Consider the following 19,676-nt stretch of genomic DNA (forward strand, 5'->3'; position numbering starts at 1 on the left):
ACTGTTTGTGAGATTCAGTCGGGTATTATCTATTATGTGTGGTAAAGAATGGCTCTGCAGATCTGGCTTCCAAGAACAGCTGCAGTATCTGTGGTTCAAGAAGTGTTAGAATGATGTGCATCTACTCAGCAGCAGAACTCAGGATCAAAACCAAGGGAGGGATGCATCAGAAGCGAGAGGCATGCTGATGGAACGCTTCAGATATTCAACACTCAGCAAGTCATAAACACTTCTGGCTCCTTATCTCCACTGCCCAATATCTTTAACGCCCATACTTGTCTTCCACCCAGACAGATTTACAGAAGATGCTGCCCTATACCTCTCTCCTCTCTGTTTCCAGCACACACAACACCGTTTGGGGCCTCCCGACCAGCCCGATCGATAAGGCCCATCACATTTTAAGCTTTTGCATCATGAGGTTTCTGTATTATTGAATTGCATCTTTTCACAGTGATTCATGAGGGTACAAACATCTTCTTTTTCCATAGAAAGCTCTCGGCCCCTCACCAGCCACCTGCTGCAGTCATTTTGATGCACTGGTCCCTCATGTGATTGCTGTTTAATGAAAAACAGGCCAGCATAGCCCTGCTCTCCTATTACAGAGTAATTGATTTGAGGTGAAGAATGTCCCTTGTAGAGGTGAATAGTTTTACCCGAGTCATTAATCCCTTTAACCAGATAGTGAAACCCCCCTGACTGCCCTCTTTAGCAAAAATTATCTCCCTTGCTCTTTCCCTCACTCTCACCATCTAATCAGCTGTCTTCTGATTTGGCTCAGTTTAGACAGTATGTATCATCAGTGTCAATGTTTTACAGACCATCATTCACTCATCATTTATCAGCAATTATTTGTGTCTTTCGAAATGAATATTTGGCATGCAAGTGACATTTACAGGTTTAAGAGAAAAAAATTATTTCTGGCACCCGCTGTACAGTAAGGAAATGTGACCGTAAGCTCTATGACTATAGTATGACTGTGAAGTTTGTGCGACTTTCTATACAGCTTGCTATTTGAATGGGAGATTCCTGTTTGAGTAGTGAGCAAATGCAAGGGTCTTCTGAGGGTTTTCCCATATTCTCTTGAAATGAAATGATGCTCATATGATTAACAAGATCGATAGTTTATTCTCTAGGTGAGTGGATGGTGCTTAAGTGAAGAATTAAGTCTTTAGGACAATTACATACATTACAAATATTCCAAGCGTGAAGGTCAGAGATTCAAACGAGATGAGTTCTACACTACATTCAGAGAATAAATGACACAGCAGTGTCACTGTATGGTTTCTGTGTTATTCATCACCAGAAGAACCACGTTTTGGTCAAAATCTCATTAAATGAAAAAGTTAACTGGTTTGCACAAAAGCTTGAGCTTATGGAGTAGTATAAAATGCTAATACATAAGGCTCAATATATAGTTTTACTGTTATCGTTATATCAATAATAATAAACTATTATTGCTTATATACAGTAGCCTACTTTAAATAAGGCCATGCATGATAATGATAAAAATAACAGGAAAACAGGATGAAGAGTAGGCTAGGCTACCTGAGGAACTGTCACTTTTAAGTAATAGCATAATACTTTTTTTCTCACTTTCTCTCTTTATGGTTACATGATTTATGACGTGTCCGACACGCCACTTTCATTATTAACAGAGACGGGTGAGCATGAAAAATAAAAACAGCAGTTAAACGCGTCCAGCACATTGGAACCGAAGGTAGTTTTTCAAGCCGGGACTTTCCGTGTTGACGGATATGACGGCCAGATTCTGAGAAAGAGAGAGAAAGAGAGCGAAAGAGAGAGAGATAGAGGCTGTGGTTCAACACTTGAAGCTGCCTAACTTTACTTAGACTGCACTTTTGGCCACCGTCAGCGCAATCCTAAATGACAGTATTGTAGTTACGGGAAATCAGATTCATTTTCTTGAATCGGTTCTCGGCTCATAATGTTTTGGTTCACGGAGTTTGGAGTAGGCTACCCAAGAAAGCATTGCGTTTAGTGAAACTGGTTCGTTGCAAATATCACGAATACTAGTACAGCCTTAATGACCTGTTTTTGCGATACTTTTTTATTTTGCTTTTCAGGTCATACTTTGGACGCAGCCTCGAGTCTGGCTGCCACCATAACGTCGTTTTAAACTGATGGAAATTAGTTCAGTTAAATAAACCCCCCTGGAGGTCATTTCTGTTTGTTTTTTAGCATAACGCGCATTGTACGTGAACGCTCTGTAGGCGGGGTCTCTTCTGCTTTTTGTTTTAGTACCCTCACCTCACTAGGTTTTCAGACAGAGCCACGGTGAAACGTGTCTCCGTCACGTTCACTTAGCCTATAATTTAAAAATAACCCCACATCTGTTCTCTTTCTCTATTTTAATATCTAGTAAACTTTTCCCCTAATTATTATTAACAAGATCCTTAACAACGTGCCTGATAAGTGGGCGGAAAACAGCGCAATAATATTTCCGGGTGTTTGAAGAGGGGGAACCCCGTGGTGTTTTTCTACCGTGGGTACATCACGAAAAAGTCAAAAGCATATCAATATGTCATCATAACCTGCTGCTGGTACAGATACTTCATCAAAAACCTCAATGGCTTCTGGATCAGCTGTTTCAGACCCGTCGTTAAACGGGGTTTCGTCCACACCGGGTGAGAACGAGTACCCGTCGGGTTTCCCTCAGAGCATCTGCGATGAAGTCCCGAAGGAGAAGTACTTGTGCAGCAACTGTAATAATGTCTTGAATAAAGCGCGTCAAACCGTGTGCGGTCACCGCTACTGCCTCGCGTGCGTCAACTGGCTGGTCAGGTAAGAGAACGAGAAGCGTTCAAGTAGAACAGCCGCAGTTTCATAACAACACACAGGACATGGTTGGCAAGACATTAATGTCGGTTTTGATAGTAATTGTATGTTATTCTAAAAAAAAAAAAATGCTTATGATCACAGTGCGATGAATAGCTACCTAAATATAGAAAAAAACATGAAATTTTAAAAAGGTGTATATGCTGCTGATGTATGTAGGCTAAAGTGAGAAAATATAGCTAAGTGAAACTAACATCCAAACTGCTAGGCTGTGTTTTATTAAAATGTTATAAATGAATGGTATTTATGAATGCTTCTATTTCATACAGAAACAACAAGGACCTTGTGTGCACAAAATGTAAAGAAGATCCCAGTTTTGAGAATGACACCAGTGTGCTGACTCTTGACCAGGTAATCAAAACTACATCCATCGATCGATCATTCCAGTCTATCTATCTATCTATCTATCTATCTATCTATCTATCCATCCATCCATCCATCCATCCATCCATCCATCCATCCATCCATCCATCTATCTATCTAATCTCTTGATAAATATGTAATAGCTACAGAGGCATGTTCACCTTCAAATCTGTCAAAGGCCTGATTTTGACAGTGGAAGCACCGTGACTCATATTTGGAAAGTTATCATAATTTCCCCTATTGTTTAAACCATAGTTCTTCAACGATGCAGCTATTAATAAGGAAATTTTGGATCTGAAAGTTCACTGTGCCAACCAAGGCTGCCCCTGGAGAAGCACCCTGAAGAACTTTGAGGTACTTTTCTATAGAAATTCAGTTTATTTACCTTGCTGAAATGTAGAATGAGTAGAGATCGACTTGTTCTCTGACGGCGTTGTAGTGCCTTGAATGGATCTGTAATGCATTGACTTAACACTATACTGTGTAAGCAGATGAATGATCAAGGCCATACTCGATTTGTGAGTTTTTTTTATATTATGTATTTATTTATTTATAGCATGGGAAAAGCTTTTTTGAAGTTCACAGGACATGATGTGAAGATCACACATGTCAACCACTTCCTGAGCCATCATATAAAGTCTAATACTTTCCACCGTAGATCAGATTAGAACATTGAGCTAATATCTGTAAGACCAGAGATCAGGGCTATTTACTGGCTGCTAAACATTAATGTAAAACCTATAAAGCTATTGACAACACTGTAATGCTCTCAAATGTCTTTTACTCTTGACTGAGTCAAAATCAATGTGGATTATGGGGCTTGTATTGATTACATTAGCTACAGTACCATGGCTTTTCTGTTATCACATTGTTAAATCATAGGAACTCATTAAAAATAGCTGCATTTCATGGCAGGCAGTCATACTAGTTTACAACCACAAGATACTATTTTACAGGAATGCTAACAGGGTAGCTTTGTGGTCATTTCATAACATGCACCAGCCATTAAAGCATTAATCGTAGAGCTGTTGTGCAGATGCTGTCCAGTACAGTGAACCAGTCCACAGTCTGATTGAGAAATAACAAACTTATACTTTAGGATTTGAAAAGCCTCTTGTATAACTTTTAGAGGTCAGTGTTTTGTTGAGTAAAATGTTCTATGACTTTGACCCTCATGGCTGCCTAATGGAAGTCTTTTATGTTTTTACCTTCTTTCTGTACTCAAGAGAGTCTGAAAGCCTTTGAGAATATCGTATTATTCACAAGCTCCCTATTACAATAGAAGCATGTACTGTAGGTTGGGCTTTAGTTTTTATGTTTTTCAGTGGAAACTGTATGATCCAAAGCATAATAAGTTTTAGAGGTTAAGTATTTAGAAATAAAGTAGAATTATGTCATTTGTAGTAATCGTACTTGCTTAGAGAAGTAGTTCACCCTAAAATAAAATAATGTCATTACTTACTCACCCTCATGTTGTTTCAGATCAATCCGCTGTAATTTTTTTGCACCAGAAAACCAACTGGGATGTTTCGAATTTAGAATTTAGAATCCTTATACAGCTTTTACCATACAATGACAGTTCATAGTGACCGTCAAGCTCTAAACCTGGCAAAAACAAGCAGAAAAATAAGTCTTTTAAAGACAAACAATAAATCTATTTACTAAAAACTATTTACTAAAATTGAACTGGTATGGTGTTTTTTTCGTGATATAGGCATTTTTTGGATACTCATTATGAACTGTCCTTGCATGCAAAAGAGCTGCTGAAGATTCTTGGATAACAAAAGTCCTGTTTTACTGAGAAAAAATGCATACAGATGTGACATGAGATTAAATGCATTTTCATGTTTTATTTGGATCATCCCTTTAATATGCTCAATGACTCACTCAACAGGACCATCAGAGTCAGTGTGAATATGCCCTGATCCCTTGCAACATTGGCTGCGGCTTAATGGTGCAGAGGAAATCACTGGCTACACATCTGGAGAGAGGATGTCCCAACAACAAGACCACATGTCCCTCTTGTTCAGGTGTCCTGACACCGAGAGAGCTCCAGGTAAGGGTTAGAAAATGACACTTTAGAGACTACCAAATATTATTTTCCAAAATCAGTATTTTTGCATCGTTTATATTATCTAAATTTAATGAGATCCTTTAAGCAAGATACGTTTTGGAAGCAAAATTATATAAGAAATTCAGAATTAAAATGTTAATTTTCTTTTTTTTTTTGAACAGACAACAGCTTGTTTTGTTTGGTCAAATTTATTCTTCAAACGTAATGAAAATAAACCTTATTCAGAATTTTTTATGAACGCAAGACTATAAAGGTAAATCAGTAGCAAAACTCGAGAGGTTGAAGATCTGAATGTTAGAACTTGTCATATTAATATTTGTATTTGTAAGTTAAAATTTACACTCATGGCTCTGATGTGAAGAGTTGAATCTTTCAATTTGCACACACAGACAATGATCAAAACACTCGTGTTTTGAATTGGAAGTTGTAGATTAATAGTCACAAATGTGTAGAATGACATTCACACAAAGAAAATGACATATACACACGTTTACGACATATTTACTTTTGCACTTTACTTCAGTTTCGCTGCACAACGTCAAGTCGGCACTTACAACCTCTCAGATCTGGAAGTACAAGTTCAAATCCTAGCGCTCTGACTTTTGCTACTCTTTTTGCGGTATTCTGTTGCAAAACTCACTTGTGCACTTGTATATGCAGATGTGAGAGAGCAGAGCTGGGGGCGGGGCTTTGGTGCGAATGAGAACATTTTATTGGTCGATGGCCGACCAATGAACAACGCCAATTGTTTTCACTGAATATCCTTAGCTTTGACAGGATTTTAAGACACTGCATTCATTTTGCCATTCAGGTATTATCTGGTAGACAAACAATGCAACATATTTTATATGTATATCCCACTGCATATCACTCTACCAGAGTTGCAATATAATGCTGTTTTTATTATTTTTATGTTTTGTAAAAATAATTTTAACATCTTCATTGGGTTAAATTCCTAATTTGCTTGTCAGTAATGAACCTTTTTAAATGCAACATTATTATTATTATTTTTTTTTTATAAAATCGAGTGTCTAAATGTACATTAAACAGCAAAACCTAAAAAACAAGCACTTATGACCAGAAATACTGTTTTGAGCAACTAGTAGAGCTAAATACATGTATTTATTAAACATCAACAAGGCCATCTAGTGTTTAAGCAATGGAATTGCATATGAATATTATCTTTCTGGCCACCAAATGCCTCTAATTTAAAGCGTGCCTCTTTGCACTGGAATTTAAAGCTAAATACTAGTTATTGTAGTTTAAATAATAACCATATTAGAAAATGTTATATTTCAAATGGTCATTCATGAATCATAATTATTGCGCATATTATTTAGTACCATGATCTCTTCAAATTAACTAAACATGACTGAGTTAACATTCAGTACAGTTATTTTATTGGTTAAAAGTTACACTTAATTGTTTAGTCACATTTAACTGCCAAGGAGGAGTATGAGAACATAATGCTGTTCCATTTTCCAGTATAAATTGCTATTATAACGCATAGTCATTAGTCAACGCAGTTATCCATGCATAATCAATGCACTTTTTGTGTTACAAATTACTAGAAATCGCTGCAAACATAATAAAACTGCTGTCTGTCCCAATTAATACATTTCAAGCATATTGACAACACGTTTTGTTTAGTACTATTGATAGCTCCATGAACCACGTGACCGCGTGGCGGTGAGATCAAAGCATGCTTTGGTACAGCGAGTTTACTCTGCAATATGCAGTGGGATATACATATAAAATATGTTGCATTATTTGTCTACTAGATAATACCTGAATGGCAAAATGAATGCAATGTCTTAATATCCTGTCAAAGCTAAGGATATTCAGTGAAAACAATTGGCGTTGTTCATTGGTCGGGCATCGACCAATAAAATGTTCTCATTCGCACCAAAGCCCCGCCCCCAGCTCTGCTCTCTCACATCTGCATATACAAGTGCACAAGTGAGTTTTGCAACAGAATACCGCAAAAAGAGTAGCAAAAGTCAGAGCGCTAGGATTTGAACTTGTACTTCCAGATCTGAGAGGTTGTAAGTGCCGACTTGACGTTGTGCAGCGAAACTGAAGTAAAGTGCAAAAGTAAATATGTCGTAAACGTGTGTATATGTCATTTTCTTTGTGTGAATGTAATTCTACACATTTGTAACTATTAATCTACAACTTCCAATTCAAAACACGGGTGTTTTGATCATTGTATGTGTGTGCAAATTGAAAGATTCAACTCTTCACATCAGAGCTGTGAGTGTAAATTTTAACTTACAAATACAAATATTAATATGACAAGTTCTCACATTCAGATCTTCAACCTCTCAAGTTTAGCTACTGATTTACCTCCATACAAGACTGTCATAAACATATTTTGCTTCTCAGTGGAATTTTTTAAGTATGTTTGGATATTTTATTGGAAAACAATTATATAAAATATTTCTCAAAAACCAACATACAAACAACGTATTTGTGCAAATCACATATACAGTACATGTACAGTATGATACATGGGTGATATTGTGTGAATAGGCCCATAGTGCAAGATATTCTGCCTCTTTAGTTGTTGCTGAAGTGGTTTTGGGTCAGCGCGCCCTTGCTTGAAGCCCCATGGCTCGGTTTTAAGCCACAGATGGAGTCTCCAGTGTTTACTGCTGTCCCATATTACTTTCTTTTCCATTTCACCCATCGGGACCTGCACTCTGGGACATGGATTAGAGGAATAAAAAGAAGGGGGGAAAAAAGCAGCAATCCAGTGAATTTAAACATCAGTCATCAAACGCAACACATTAGTCAAGATATCTTCAAATGCAATGTGTTTCACACTTCAAATTAAGATAAAATGTTTTGGAAAGTTTGTGGCACAAAATTATTTGAGCAAAACTTTATTTCCATTATTGTTGTTAAAGTGAAAGTGACATTTCCTAATTTTTTTCCAAAGAAGCATGTTTGTCCCAGTTCAGGTGATAAGAAGACAACAAAGACAGATAAACGACAAAAGGTAGAAAAGCTGGTGGATCGCTGAATATTGTATCCTGAAAGTGAATTTACAAACAAGAACAATTCTAAAGTATGATACTGTTTCCTTTGTAGAATAATCACCCAAGCAGCTCAAAAAAGAAGGAGCCATGCATTTTCTCAGACGTTGGTTGTCCTTTCAAGGTTGGTATTTTAATAACAGAACCTGTTTATGTTAATCATGAAGCACTGTATTATATAGTTTTGTGGAGTTTTATATTAAGCAGAAACTTTTAGACACTTGCGCCACATTTAAAAAAAAAAAGATCTACAGAAACTCTGAGAGGATACGTTTTAAAATGAAAATATAAAAAAATATTTTAACAGTAATAAAAATGTATATAGTTTTATCATTTATATAATATGTATATAGCTTTATATATTTATAGTTTTATAATTTATATAATATTTATATAGCTTGATATATATATATATATATATATATATATATATATATATATATATATATATATATTAGCTATATATATAAACTATATTAGTTATATATATATATATATAATTTTTTATATATATATATATATTTATGACTTTTTTAGGTTCTAAATGTTGATTTGGGTTGTATAGCTGTTTGGAACAATATTTATTGTGAAAAGTACTTATAGATACATTTAAATGTATATTTCTCTAATATTCTTATATTAGCTAGACAGAGAAAACAAATATTTTGCAGGAAATTTTTTTTTAAAGGGAATAATTTTCAGGAATTCACAGAATAAAATAATCACAGAAAATTGTCATGTACTATACTTTTTTATCATAAAAAATAATACTTTTCTTTTTATTCCTGTATAAATTTAGTTTAACTTAAAATATCTTTTGATTAAATTTGCTTTTGATTTCTGCTTTGAAAATAAACAAACCAAAATCATTAACGGTGTAACAAAAAAAAAAATAATAATAATATATTCTTATTAGAATGCAATGGAGAAAGTAGTGTTTAATGGGAATGATACTGTTTTGCTGCAACGTTTTATTTTCAGGGCAATGCAGACAAAGTAAAAGAGCATGAATCCTGCAGCCATGTTGGCCATCTACAGCTTCTCTTGGATGTGACCAGAGCTCTTCAGCGTACCTTGAATTCTTCAGCTGAGCAAAGCCATCATGAAAGCCCTGATCTTCTTCAGCCTGGACAATGTGGTGCTTCCCACATTTCTCAGAGCGAGGGTGAGATTGAGACCGACGGAGGGGATCCAGGAGTGAGTGATAAGGCCCTCAGTCTCCACGACGATCAGGCTGAACTTGCTGTAGGCCAGCAACTGGACGCTCTACAGCAGAGAGTGCAGGTTCTGGAGAACATCATCTCAGCTTTGAACCGAGAGGTGGAGAAGACGCAGATCAGTGTTGTTGCGCTGGAGAGGGACAATTACAACAGTCAGCACCTCATTCAGCACTTGGAAACCAAGGTCAATTATAAAATAATTTCAACTTTAAATAGAATTAAATGGTTTTGTAAGCCGTGGTTAGTTTTAAAATGCTATTATTACAATTAGTTTTTATAAGAAATCAGATTATAAACACCTAAGGAACTTTTAGACACTGTACAGATGATGAAATTACATAGCGGTGGTACTGCCACACTGATGCACACATGCAAATTATCTGCTAATGTCCTGTTAATCATGTCCAAGAGTTTGAACATTAGAATTACCGTACAATGCCTTTTTTGCAAAAAAAAAAAAAAAAAAAGAATAAATCTGCTTGAATTGATTTTGAAATGGTCTTTTGGTGATGGTCTCAAATAAATAGGATAACAGGAAGAAATATTTACAGAATTGTGGTCAAACACATTTAATTTTAAATAATTATACCTGTTTGTTTATTCTGTGTTTGTCAATAAAATATAATATAACTTAAAAGGCATATGCTACCGTTCAAATATCTGTATGATTTCTAAATGCAATATATACTTACTGACCCAGAACATTTGAACAAAAGTTTCATTATTTAAATAATTGACTATTTAATACACCACCACAAATATCCATACATCCATCACATTGTCTTTAATTAATTGATAATGAAATATGCCAGGTTTATGTATTAAACAATTAAATGCAAATTGTGCTTTTCAAACATCAATTAAACATCATTAATTTCACATAATGTTTCTTGAAGTGTGTTTATGATAACGTTTATGGTTAATTCATACTGAAGATAACCTGTATTATTAAAAGCTACACTTACAGTCGATATATTAATGTCACTTCATTTTAATTCTAAATTCAAAATCAAACTAGAACTTGCATCCTGCTGCCTCATTTCAAATATCAGGAATTTAGTGCAGTTCTGAACAGTGCACAACCCTGAACCAGCATTATTTCCATCCTGGATTATTAAAATCAAAGCACTTGCTTTTCACTGTGTGTAGCTAAATAGCAACAACAGATTTCATTACTTTGATGTGTCCTTGCAGTTAACTAGGCATTGATCTCATGCTGTGAATCTGCAATATGGTTGGAGCTAACGAATTGTTTGTGTTACAAAAGAGCTGAAATTCTATATAGGAATCTCTGGAAAACATTTGTTTCCTGTGATGTGTTTTTTGTTTGTAGCCGCTGGGTTGCATAACTCTTGCTTTAAATAAGGACTCGCATAACTAACAAAGGTATTCTTTTGGGGAGGTCTGAAATGATCATTTATTTGTCACTGTGCTCATCTTAACACCGGGAGGTGATAACAAATGATTACAGCTGCATTCTGACGCTCGACCTGGAGGGGTTATTTAACACACGGGAACCGAGATGACACTCCTGAAATGCTGAAAATGAAGAGATAAGTTGAAGTAAGGATGATGAGAAGGGAAAGGGTGGTAAAAAATAGATTTGTGTGACAATTCTCCAAGTGCGGTTGAGAAAAAAAAAAAAAAAGATGTGTCTAATAGGATGTCAGCATCTCCTTCTTTTTCTATATTTCGAAGTGTCTCACACAAGGCTGCCGACCTTAACCAGCTCCGAAGGTCCATTATGATACATTAATATTGCGCTTTTGCAGTGAGCCAATCTGTACCTTTGGGTGATTCATCCGTTATAATGGTTTTCCATCACATTCTAGGTAGCGGAACAGCAGCAGAGACTGGTCAGGAAAGACATTCAGATCAGTTCATTGCAGCAGTGTATCAGCGCCCAGCAGGACATCTCATATGATGGCACCTTTCTCTGGCGGTTGTGTGATGTCAGCCAGAGACTGAGAGAGGCTGCAAGCGGCGAAAAGATCAGTCAGTACTCGCCAGGTACCAAAGCACATATCTCTCCTGAACTGCTCTGAAAGAGAGAGTTCTCTACAAATAAGCATTCGGTCATTTACTCTCATTTACTCTGTTATAATTTATCCCGTGCAATTCTAGACCTGTATTACTGACTTTCTTCTTGAACTCTCTTAATTAGACTTTCCTCTTTCTACAACCTGAATCTGGAAAGAACAGTCAGTCATATAAGTATAGAATGGCATTAAGGTAAATGAGGACAGAGTAAAATCTCTCTTCATCTAGTGTGTGTATATATATGTATGTATGTATGTGTAACATACCAAGACTGAATGTTTCTTTTATGTTTCTGATATTGTGTTACAAATCTATCTATCTATCTATCTATCTATCTATCTATCTATCTATCTATCTATCTATCTATCTATCTATCTATCTATCTATCTATCTATCTATCTATCTATCTATCTATCTATCTGTCTGTCTGTCTGTCTGTCTGTCTGTCTGTCTGTCTGTCTGTCTGTCTGTCTGTCTGTCTATCTAACTATCTGTCTGCCTGTCTGCCTGCTTTTCTATCTATCTATCTATCTATCTATCTATCTATCTATCTATCTATCTATCTATCTATCTATCTATCTATCTATCTATCTATCTATCTATCTATCTATCTATCTATCTATCTATCTATCTATCTGTCTGTCTGTCTGTCTGTCTGTCTGTCTGTCTGCCTGCTTTTCTATCTATCTATCTATCTATCTATCTATCTATCTATCTGTCTGTCTGTCTGTCTGTCTGTCTGTCTGTCTGTCTGTCTGTCTGTCTGTCTGTCTGTCTATCTATCTATCTATCTATCTATCTATCTATCTATCTATCTAACTATCTATCTAACTATCTATCTGTCTGTCTGTCTGCCTGCTTTTCTATCTATCTATCTATCTATCTATCTATCTATCTATCTATCTATCTATCTATCTATCTATCTATCTATCTATCTATCTATCTATCTATCTATCTATCTATCTATCTATCTATCTATCTATCTATCTGTTGACTAAGGGCTGCTCAGATGATCTGTGCATCATATTCTAAATCGTATGATGGTTTGTGTAGGGAACAGGCCACCTTGTGATTCTGAAAAATCCGGGTCCCCTGGGCCTTATTTTTCTAAGCATGTTCCATTTGCAGTTTCAGTTGACATAATAAATATATTATTGACAGTCACTTCTCACTTTTGTGCTAAGGCAAAACTGTTTTGCCAGCACTGAATACTTTAATGCGTTGGACTGGACTCATCAGGAGAGCTGTTGTGAATGAATGTTAGTTGTTGTCGTTTATTGAAGTACAATCGATGCTCCTTCATAAGACCAGTGCTAAAAATTGAGTTGGTACCAGTGAAAGGGAAAGCGAAAAAAAAAAAAAGCAAATGTGAAGCAGTTATAAAAGCTGAAATGGGGTTGTTTGCCCAGTAGTCATGTGTCTGCGTGAACACAACCATAATAGACATAAAGAAAGAGAACGACTGAAAAAGAACTGAAGGTAATTTCATTGACTTGTTTTCTTTCACGTCATTACAGAACAGGATATCAGAATAACTGTTCTTCCAATACAACAGTCAGAAAAAGGAAGCCACGCATTTGATTTTCTAGATGAAAGGAGCTCTCTGGTTATCGGCTGCTATTTTTAAGAGTCTTAACTAAAGCCCATCACGCTTCACATAAAAATGACAATGCATTGTGTTTTTCAGCGTTCTACACTGCCAGGTATGGATTTAAAGTGCGCATGCGGCTCTACTTGAACGGAGATGGGGTTGGAAAGGGAACACACATCTCGCTTTTCTTTGTTATAATGAAAGGAGAATACGACGCCATTCTTTCATGGCCATTCAGACACAAGGTAAAGCGCTATAATCAAGCTGTCAATCAGTGAACCAATCAATCCTTTTCTGAACATCTGTGTTGTCTCTTAGCTAATGATGACGCTTACATGCGAATTCATACAAGGAGTCATATCATGACGAATCAAATTATCCTTGATCTTTTGAAATAGAAAAAGCTTTGATGTATTATGAAAATATACTGCAGATATGCTGAACTCAAATGTAAATAATGAACTCAAAATGTTCTTCCCAGTCCAGCAAGACAATTTGTTCAAATTATTTGAATTTGAATGCTGAGTTTAGAATTATGAATCCTAACTGATCACTATGTAACTTGCAATATCATCTTCATTTATTTTTGAACACAAAACCTAAATGATCTTATCTAGATTCATATTCTTAAAAAATTTTTTTAATGAAAATAAAGCTCAAATAAAATATATAAATATTTAAAATAAATATATCAATACAATATAAACGGAAAAACTGAAACTTAAAAACTTCAATGAAAATTAAAAATGTTGCCTTGACAACTGACTAAAATATAATATTTTAACTTATTAAAATAAAAAAAAATGTAAAAAGTATTACATTACATCATAAACTAAATAAAAATAAATGAAAGCTAAATAGATATTTAAAAAATCTAGCAAAAATGACCAAATGAAAGCAAATTCATAATATTAGTATATGCTATATAAATATAAATAGTGCTAAAATATACTAAATATAAATAACTAAAATAACACTGTCCCTTTGTCCTGATTGTTTAAAATGCTGTTCACATGTGAAACTGTCCTGCTTCTGTCTTGCAGTGATTATCATTGTAAAATGAGCATCATTATGTTCTTCTCGAGAGGGCCGAACACTTGAAGTGAGCACTCAGAAGCGAGCACTGAGGGCGTTACCGTCTCATGTGTGTGTGTTTAGTACACCTAATATTAAGACATATGTCAGAGAAGCAGAAAAAGTCCAGCTTTATAGCTGGTACTTTTTTTTTTTTAAATGCATTTCAATCTTATTCTAGCAATTTGAGTGGCACATTTCAGTTTAGATTGCTTTACGATTCTGCTGTTGAAGGCAGTTAAAAACACAAAAAAATTTCACATTAAAGAAAGCATTTAGATAGAATTGTTAAAGACAACACAGCAAAAAGCAGGTCATTACATTCAAAGTGCTCAAGAGAATGTAAAACTAAATTACAACTATTTATGGAGCAAAAAACCTACTAAGTGCACCTCAGGACAAAGAATTAAATAATACATGTATGATATGACCCCTTTAATAGTGGCTTCTGTTGTAACGAACCAGCTTTGGTTCCCAATCATGTGCCATCAGCATTTTTTCCTGACCTTCTGCTGACATCTCCTGCACGGGCCTGGCAGGTCACGTTCTTTCTCATAGATCAGAACCAGAGGGAGCACGTCATCGACGCTTTCCGTCCAGACCTCTCCTCTGCATCTTTCCACCGCCCCGTCTCAGAGATGAATGTGGCCAGCGGGTGCCCCCTGTTCTTCCCTCTGGGGAAAATGAGGTCGACTAAGCATGCCTACTGCAAGGATGACACCATCTATATCAAGTGTGTGGTGGACACCTCCTCCTGAAGCATGAAGGCCTGGCTGTTAAAGAGGACTGGATTTTTTAAGGGAGCATAAAAATTCTGGATCCGGACAAAAGGAATATGGAGAGAAGAGAATCAAATCCAGAAATATTTATGAACTGAAAAGTTTTGTCTCATTGCATTTTGGTTCTTTGGGTACATGAATAAAATAATATTTTTAGATTGACACTTGGCTCATAATGTTTTAAACAGTGACTCTTTCTGGTGTTATTTTGGATGCATTGCAGTTTTATTTATTATGGAATGAACTGGATTTTGAATATCATTCTGATAGTTTTCCCATTTTATATGTTATAATAAATAAAATGTGTTTACCACCTTGTTTTTTGTTTCCTCGTAGAATGTTTTATCTGCTTACTAGTACATGTCTCAACATTGCAGATAAATTATGATGCTTTGAAATATTTGTGGTGATTTATCTCTTCAAAGTTTAGAAAAATCAATATTATTTGCATTTATGATTTAAATTGAAAGAAATGGTTCATCCAAATATTCACTCACCCGCATGCTATCCAAGATGTAGATGAGTTTGTTTCTTTCCATTTAGAACAGATTTGGAGAAATTTAGAATTGCATCACTTGCTCACCAATAGATCCTCTGCAGTAAATGGGTGCCATCAAAATGAGAGTCCAAAAAGATGATAAAAACATCACAATAATCCACACATAATACTCCCCATTACAGTCCATTAATCAATGCCTTGTGAAGCAAAAAGCAGCATATTTATAAGAAACAAATCCATCAACATTTTAAACAATTGTTTTTGTCTAAAATATAAAGGCCTCTATCAACTGCTTTCTCCAGTGCCAAAGTTAAAAGAAATCTGCACAGATCAAGCACTGTTTTTAGATTAGATTAGATTCAACTTTATTCTAAGTACAGAATATACAAGGTCTACAATATGTTACAAATGTACAATTAAGGCAGTATTATGGACATCATTTACAGATTTTTAAAGCATGATATACAGATAGGTGTACTATGAACATACTATACAGATGGATTATGTAAAAGTGTATGTACACTAAGCAGAAACTATGAACATACAGTATGAACATCCAAAAGTCCAAAACAGTTTTACAATCCAAAACAGTTTAAAACAAATATGTTGGTGGATTTATATGTGAGAGGACAACATGGAATTGACTTTATCACTGCAGGAAGTGTTATTATGGATAATTTTGGCCAGAAACAACAGTTTAAAGTGAAAATGCCTTGAAGGATTTGTTTCTTATATACATTATTTCTGAATACTGTATTTAATTTATTTTGTGCATAGGTCCTTATCAAATATAGAATCAGATAAGCACATGAAAATGGCAAGTGGGCTCAAGAATTTTTATTTTTGCATTTTTTAAATATGTATTTTCGCTATAAAGATTCATAATTTTTTTCACAGAACATCCGATGCCAACCACAATTTTTGCATATGAAATGTTATTTCCTTTTAAATAAACAATGGAAATTTTGCTGAACGAGCACATGAATGTGGCTTAATGTATTCATAAAAAGTTTACATTTATAGCTGTGGCAATGTTTTTTCTCCCTTGCGTTCCACAGCACGTTACCTTCATGTTAACACTTACAGGAATGTATGCAAAATAAAAAATAAAAAATTCAACCCAGTTCAGCTAGCAGTTTTTAGAGAAAAACTCCAGCTACTTTCCCCTCCTGACTTTTTTTTTTTTTTTTTTACTTTTAGTTTTAGTTATTTTATCCCCTCCTGTCTTAAACACAATCAGATGTTCACAGAATCAAAAACTCTTAAAGCAGATTGAAAGACAAGAAAATAACAAGTGGTTTCTCACAGTTGAAAGGGTCACTTTGTACAATATGTACAAATCAACACAGCATCAAATAACTAAATACAATTAGTCATGTGGTATTCATAGCCCCCGAGTATGGCGGGTTTTGTTCTGTGACATAAAACATTTCATTTAGTCAGCTTTCTGTGACCTTGTGATGTCTGCCTGAATCGCAATGTCCACATTTCACAGAAATCTTAGAATATTAATATATGCCAGCAAGTATGAGCTGTTATGCGTTAAAAATGTATCTGCACTGTGACCGGCACTGCCAGCAAACCTTCACTGAAGCTGAAAACATATGCTGACAGCTCACATATCTCACATCCATTCATCAAAACCATTACACTTTTATTTTACACATCATATCATGCTCAAAGTATCAGTAATGTTTATCTATCATCTATCTATCTATCTATCTATCTATCTATCTATCTATCTATCTATCTATCTATCTATCTATCTATCTATCTATCTATCTATCTATCTATCTATCTATCTATCTATCTATCTACTTAGAGTTCTATAGTGCATTGGATATAATAGGCATAATCTATAAGCTATATGAAAATCTAATAATAACTTGACTATAATTTCTATCTCTCTATCTATATGGATAAATCTGGTGCATATTGTCAGTTGCATTGAGTGTCTTGTTGTCATTGGAGCAGTGCTCTTGTAGCCCCTCCTCCCAGAGCGCTGCTGCTGTACTTCCTGTACGCGGATGATGATGATGATCGGGTTATGTTAATTACATAAGCAAAACGTAAATGATTCGCGGGAAAAGGTGAAAAAATGGCGACGTTCACTGACTGCGTTCCTGCGCCGCTTGAGCTGTAAAAACACCAGAAACTCTTATACCTCGCAAATGGGATTTGGGGCTGCCATTGGAGGAATAGCTGCACTTTTGGCGCGTTTTACCCGCGGGATTGGAGAGAAATCAAAGCGGTATTTATCTCTGCAGCATTATAGTGAGTAACACTCACAGCTGCACTGATCTGGCGAACTTAATCATGCATATGAAAGAGTAATAGTGTGTTCTGAGCATGTGTTATTAGTGTGACAACTTGTCTGAGTCCCTGAGAGAAGTTTTGGTAGTGCGCAAGTTTTCCAGCATGCCCTGATGATGATGCATGTCTTCAAATGGGGAGGGAGTCCGTGCATATATTCGTAGCGGCTATGATTTATTTATATAAGCAACTGAATTGATAGACTCTTGAGAAGTGGACGTGGCTGTTACGTTAAGTGCTTTTTCATGCATGCATGCATGCATGCGCGCGTACTTTTACAGTCGATTCAATAGTTTTCTGTCACGCGGAGATAAAGAACGCATGTTTTATTCTTATAGTTAAGAGTAACGTTACTGTTGAAAATCGTGTGATTCTCGGCCGTTGGGCTCGATTCATTTAGTTATCTGTAAAAGGGGTCTGGTGCATGGTAGCAGAAGAAAACTGGCCGAGATCAGTAAAAGTCTGAAGTTCACATCCTGACGATGAGTCAACCAGGTCTGTTTCTCAGCTCTCTTTTTAACTCATCAGGGTTGAGATTGAGTCAGGCAATATTCCCCATGCGCACTGTTGTGGTTGGACGAATCTATTTGCAGTTCTACAGAATTCCTGCGGGGTTGTCAAAACCATCATGCACATAGAGTACATACTTGCTTACCTGGATCACTGTAAGTGATTCCCAGCAGGGGGTTTATGGATAGGAAGAACTTTGTTTGCCTATAAACTTCTTCGAATTAATAGATAAATAACGACTAATAATTAATCTCATAATTTTTTACATAATTAAGAAAATCAGTTTTAGCTGAAAACGTTAATGTGTGTTTCAGTTTTTGTACAGCTTTTTATAAATTTCTTTGTTAGACAGTCCTACTTTTATAATAGCCAGATTTTTACGTACAGTCATGGATTTTTTGTATGTTAATTTATTCTCGTGTAGCCACTGAAGGTCTGGAATCTATGGCAGCTTTGATTGGCCAAGGCCCGCCCATGAGGCCGTTTGACCGACATGTCAAACAGCCAATCACAGTTCGTTTCGCTCATCGTCACGTTTCGAGGCATGGAAATGTCGCCACAATAACAGATCGGTGTGTAAAACTCTCGGACATATTTTAAAGATTCTATGCCTCGAACTTTAAATATTTCACATACTTTTGAAAATCCAGCATTTAGTTGATCCTGATAACACTCGTTGTCACATTTGTAATTATCACATAACAGAATGTTAAAGAACGCGACACACACGTCTCACAGAAATCCTGTAGAATTTAACTAATCAGTTGACGACTTCGACACTCCTGAAGCGTTTCCACTTTTGTATGCCATATGCATCAAACGTTCAGCCAACGGTCCGGTGTCCGGTACGGTGTGATGTCTGAGGCTGAGACTAATGTTAATTCAACTCAAGGATTTGAATCTGTTCACCTAAAAGATTTTGTTCACATTGACTCACTGAGATTAATCGTTACGCAATTAGGTTTCGAGTCATTTAATCACTCAGTTAAACCGACACTCCAACACTGAATCGTTTATTGTCCTTTATTTTTTAATTCATGTAGACAAAATCTGTTATGACACTCCAGAAGGAAGCCGTGTTAGGCTGAATATTTTTTTTAAAAAGCTACCCTGTGTTGTAGTCTAACATGTATTCTAAAATGTCCTTCTTATTTTGAGATGTCTTCTTTCAATACTGCTTTTAGTCTCATGCAGACTCGAAACAATGAATCGTTCATTAAAGTTCATTAATCTTACAGTAGGTCCAGCCAATCATATTGCGTCTTCACAGCTATTAATCGAATCCTATTTGCTCATGCTATAGAGCATCACAGTCCCGC

The 19,676-nt window shown here is 35.7% G+C and overlaps 2 protein-coding genes across 4 annotated transcripts in view; both read left to right on the forward strand.

Annotated features, from left to right (window-relative positions):
- Positions 1-2,429: 2,429 nt before the first annotated feature.
- On the forward strand, positions 2,430-15,353 carry LOC132098001 (TNF receptor-associated factor 1-like). Its single transcript, XM_059504068.1, has 10 exons — positions 2,430-2,802; positions 3,126-3,207; positions 3,475-3,573; positions 5,114-5,275; positions 8,235-8,294; positions 8,387-8,455; positions 9,313-9,735; positions 11,384-11,561; positions 13,279-13,427; positions 14,796-15,353. The coding sequence occupies exons 1-10, from the start codon at positions 2,588-2,590 to the stop codon at positions 15,012-15,014; spliced, it is 1,656 nt and encodes a 551-aa protein (XP_059360051.1). The 5' UTR covers positions 2,430-2,587; the 3' UTR covers positions 15,015-15,353.
- A 2,203-nt stretch (positions 15,354-17,556) lies between these two features.
- Positions 17,557-19,676, forward strand: part of LOC132098002 (PHD finger protein 19-like) — a 34,734-nt gene continuing 32,614 nt past the window's right edge. The window contains exon 1 of one of the 3 annotated variants that reach the window (XM_059504069.1): positions 17,557-17,808. In XM_059504069.1, the coding sequence (XP_059360052.1) occupies positions 17,706-17,808 (103 nt within the window). In that variant the 5' untranslated portion in view covers positions 17,557-17,705. The other 2 variants (XM_059504070.1, XM_059504071.1) reach the window with 2 other exon arrangements.

This window comes from Carassius carassius, chromosome 21 (genome assembly GCF_963082965.1).
Source record: "Carassius carassius chromosome 21, fCarCar2.1, whole genome shotgun sequence".
Classification (NCBI taxonomy): domain Eukaryota; kingdom Metazoa; phylum Chordata; class Actinopteri; order Cypriniformes; family Cyprinidae; genus Carassius; species Carassius carassius.

Excerpts from the sequence above, each read along its gene's own strand:
- LOC132098001 (XM_059504068.1), top strand. The coding sequence starts at position 2,588 with ATGGCTTCTGGATCAGCTGTTTCAGACCCGTCGTTAAACGGGGTTTCG. Across the intron at positions 8,295-8,386 it reads AGACAGATAAACGACAAAAG|AATAATCACCCAAGCAGCTC; the intron begins GTAGAAAAGCTG and ends TTTCCTTTGTAG. Across the intron at positions 9,736-11,383 it reads TTCAGCACTTGGAAACCAAG|GTAGCGGAACAGCAGCAGAG; the intron begins GTCAATTATAAA and ends ATCACATTCTAG.